Genomic DNA, 4,146 nt, shown 5'->3' with positions numbered 1-4,146 from the left:
TGTTCTTCCTCCCCCTCCATTCCACCAACATCCCCACATAAGGCACACGGAGACCAGAAGTATGATAAGTTCCTTTTTTTTGCTTTTTTACACAAATATATACAGGGTATTATACACATCTCTACACAGACACAGTGCCAGTTAGAACACAGCTCCCTGCAAGGGAGCACCAATGGTCCACGCCCAACACATCCATCAATCACCAGCAGAGGCCCACCCTGCACTGCAGCTGTTCTGTACAGAGAGATCAGAGCCATCCCAGTCAGCTCTTGCTGCGTCGAGGACAGGTTGAGGCGGTGGGGCTGCTGCAGATGGGGGCAGTGATGGCTGGGCTTAGGAACATGGTGCCAAGGGACCAGGACGGGCACAGACAGGAAACCCTGGCGTGGGACACAGACTATTTCTAGACAGTATCAGAGAGACATCCTGGAACAAACAAACAAAATAAAACCTCCGTGCATTTCAGCTGTAGTGTGGGTTAAGGTGGGTAGTGGGGGGAGAACGAGGGATGCTCTGAACACAGACTTGAATCTTCCACCTCGTCCCCCCGAAAACACCGTAAAAGAAAACCCACCACAAAACGTGGCCCATCTCCTAAGGGTGAATTGGGTTCCTCTAACTCCCATGCCTCCCTTCCTGGAAGGGAGTATGAAGTCCAGCTCCTCCTCCTCCATTTGCTGGGAACCCTGGTCAAGGAACCTCAAGCAAGGCCTTCATGGTTTTAGGCCTGACTTGACCGAGTCTCCTCCTCTTCTGGTGCTCCAGCTTCCTGCTTTGACCATGGTGGGGAAGTGAAGGCGTTCCTCCCTGTACAGCCCTGCCCAGTGGTAGAGATCTTGGTTTGTTAACCTCGACAAACCCCTTTGAACCACCGGTCTCCCATTTGGAGGCATGTGTGTATATGGGGGGGGGGGGAGAGGCATCCTAACACTGGCATAATCTCTCAAAGGCTGCTTGTGGCAGGCAGGAAATAGAGGAAAGGAAGGGAATGCAAAAATTAAAAACAGCTGAACAGCAGGATTTATGTCCTCCTTTACACTTCTCATGATGGGGAGTGGGAAGTGGTGGTGGTGGTTCAGAGAAGGGATTCATCTCAAAACAGAGAACCAGCTCGCCTCAGTCACTAGACCTTGCACACCCCAGAAAAAGAAACCTCTCGCCAGAAATGAAAAAGGAACCCAGTGCTTCCCCACATCTTTCCTCCACAAGCCACCCCAAAGGGTGGGTCATGCACATCACAGCCCACTGCCCCAATCTCTGCCTTTTCTCTTTGCTTTTTTCCTTTGAGGCTGGAAGTACCAAACTGCTGGTATATTAAAGTGCCTAGAGAAGTTGATTCCATCTCTGCCTTTTCTCTTTGCTTTTTTCCTGTGAGGCTGGAAGTACCAAACTGGTATCTTAAAGTGCCTGGAGAAGTTGATTCTATGACAACCTTTGGTTCACGCCAATCTCAAAGAAGCTAAGAGCCCTACTGATTGAACGCTGGGCAAACTCAGCCGTCTGTGCAAGCGATGCGGACAATGTTTGGATGGAGGTTTAGCAACTCCTGAAGACCAAAGCTCACGAGGCAGCGACGCCTGGAGTTGGAAGGCAATTCCTTGGAGTTGCACGCAAGGCAAAGGGGCTGGTAAAACAGAGCTGAGCTGCCAATAAGTGAACCTCCAGGGGGCCTTGTGCAAGACCCTGAGGTGAATGTGGGGGAGCCGGAAGGCCGGACAGCACCTGGGATCCAGCGATCTCTCCCTCTACGACAAACCAACCCTCCTCTTCCCTACAAATCAGATGGGGCAGGAGAACATTTGGGTTTTAGTCAGTTTAAGGTAAAACGAAAAATGTGCAAAAATGCTGAGTGGCCCAAATCATTGTGTCCCGGGATCAAGACCCCGGGCGTTACTCAACATGGGCCACTACAGTTTGTTCAGGGATAGGAGGGGGGGGCTGACAAGAAGTACAGTCAGTCTGGTTGGGGCAATCATTCCTGCCTTTTCCCTGTTCACCCCCTTGCCCTGCAAGGGTCTCTTTTGCCACCAGAAAGGTTTTTTGCCATTCGTAGTTGCTCACTGGCAAGTCTCTGACACAGGGCAGCACAATCCAGTAGCGGCTCCCATTGCGTAGGGCACGCAGCAGCAGCCCCTTTTCGTACAACACCTCTGCCTCTAGACTGCACCGTGGGCAACCTTTCCCTGGGAGAGACAGAGTGGGAAGGACTGGTCAAGACACCAGGTTATCACAGGGCTGCGTCTTGGGCACTGGAACGGGAATGCTTGCTGATGCACCGCCATGTAGGAGATTTGTACACAAGTTAAAAACAGCCGTGTGTGGCTGGGACCACCGATCCCTGCCAGGATCAAAGCCACCCACACTTAGCTTGGAAATCTAGAACCTTGATTAAAGCTCAGTTCTCTTTTAAGCTTAGTAAGCAGTTAGTGTCCATGATTCTAGACCGGGACCAGGGTGGGCTGTCGAGGGTGTGCTTCCAGGAGGAGGAGGAGAAGAGTCTTGCCGCTAGGAAGCACCCAGAGTCCTGTTGTCCTGGCTGGCCTCTGCTCCCCTCCCTGTCACAGTGGGAGCAGCAAGGAGCCAAGGCCACGCCCTCCACTCCATCTTGGCTTGGTAGAGTTTGCAGTAGTTGTTAAGGGTAGGTAGCAGGTCAAATAAATTCCTCTTCCATCCTGAGGGGACGGCGACACAGAGAGAGAGAACTGCGACAGGGAAGGCAGGAGGAAATGGAGGCCTGATGCAAGGGTCCCTTCCCCATCTTGGAACGAGCAGAAATGCAGCAGCCAGGTTGGTGGGAAGAAGCAGTGGTTGGCGCCTCCCTTGGGTTGCCCTTCCCTCCAGTTCCATTGCCTCTCTCTCTGTCACTCACTCTCTCTCTCTCTCGTTCTCAACACACACACACACACACACACACACATACACACAGTGTGCAGCAACCTCTTCAGCTCATGGGACTCCTCTGCCCCTTTGCACACTTCTACGTCCCTAATGGTGGATCTCGTTTTCTATCAGGCTGTCTTCGCAGGACTGGAAATCCGTATCGTTTATGCCGTTGGGGTTGATGAGCTCCTCGTCTTGGGACCCCCGTTCCTCAGACTCAGCCGCGTCACCTTCCGGCGAAGAATCTTGCAGCACTTGGGCAATGTACTTCTGCTAAGGAGTGGATATAAAAAACAACAATGAGGGGCCAGTTAGCCTACCTGTACCTGTGGGCCCCCTGGCAGCAGAGCATGATGGTTAAGTGCCATGCAATTGAGAGGCTGAGAGCAGTCATGCTGGTACAGAAAGGAACCCTACATTGTATGGAATAGCTGTTCTATCGCATGAAGGAACAGGAGTGTCACGTGACCAAGAGCCCTGGTGTCAAATGATGGATCAGGTTTGCAATGTTGCTCGCGGTACAGCCGTTGCCCTTCTGGATTCAGTAACTACATAGGAACATGAAGAAGAACCCTGTGGGATCGAACCAGTGATCCATCTAATCCATCATGCTGCTTCACATAGTTAGGGTTGCCAGGTCCCTTACCTGCTTTTAGCGGGGAAGGAAGCTCCTGCTCTGGGACTTTTCGTGCACGCACCATGATGACGTCACCTGGAAGTCACGTCCTCACACGAGGCACATCACCGGGGATGCTCTAGCATTCATCCTGAAAACTCTATGATTACATAGAGTTTTCAGAATGAATGCTAGAGTGTGTCCCCCCCCCCCCGTGATGTGCCCAGCGCGATGATGTCACCTCCAGGTAAGTGTCGGCCCAATCTGGACACTTGGGCTGGGTGGGTTCCCCGCGCCAGCTGGATCTGGGCCAGCGGGTCAGCGACCCTTTGAACGGGCAAACCCCCGCCCCCCCTGGGGGACCTGGCAGCCCTACATACAGTTGCCAACCTGTTGCCCTGGAGGGCCAACAACAAGGCAAAGATGCCAGGGCCTTCCCCTAATGTTGTCTCTTTGCACTGAGTTTCAGGGACTTACTGCTGCTGACTACAGAGGATCCCTTTAGTCAGTGTGGCTGGTAGCCGCTAATGACCCTATCATTCCTGAATCTGTCTAATCCCATATATGATACATTACATATAACTTCATTTTAAGATCCTAAACAAACTCCTCTAGACTGCAACTTAGTTCTGACATTTCCTAGCTCTGAG

General features: G+C 52.2%; 1 protein-coding gene across 5 annotated transcripts in view; it reads right to left on the bottom strand.

Annotated features, from left to right (window-relative positions):
• Positions 1 to 1,346: 1,346 nt before the first annotated feature.
• Positions 1,347 to 4,146, bottom strand: part of TMEM63B (transmembrane protein 63B) — a 112,244-nt gene continuing 109,444 nt past the window's right edge. For 2 of the 5 annotated variants that reach the window (XM_015416929.1, XM_015416931.1), the window contains 2 exons: positions 3,298 to 3,428; positions 1,347 to 3,153 (listed from right to left, as the gene is read on the bottom strand). In XM_015416929.1, coding sequence (XP_015272415.1) covers positions 3,045 to 3,153; positions 3,298 to 3,428 — 240 coding nt within the window. In that variant the 3' untranslated portion in view covers positions 1,347 to 3,044. The remainder of the gene's footprint in view (positions 3,154 to 3,297; positions 3,429 to 4,146) is intronic. The other 3 variants (XM_015416930.1, XM_015416932.1, XM_015416933.1) reach the window with 3 other exon arrangements.

This window comes from Gekko japonicus, unplaced genomic scaffold, assembly GCF_001447785.1.
Source record: "Gekko japonicus isolate JY-2015 unplaced genomic scaffold, Gekko_japonicus_V1.1 scaffold342, whole genome shotgun sequence".
Taxonomy (NCBI): Eukaryota; Metazoa; Chordata; class Lepidosauria; order Squamata; family Gekkonidae; genus Gekko; species Gekko japonicus.
The sequence above is the reverse complement of the archived record's forward strand: the minus strand, read 5'-3'. Positions and strand labels throughout refer to the sequence as shown.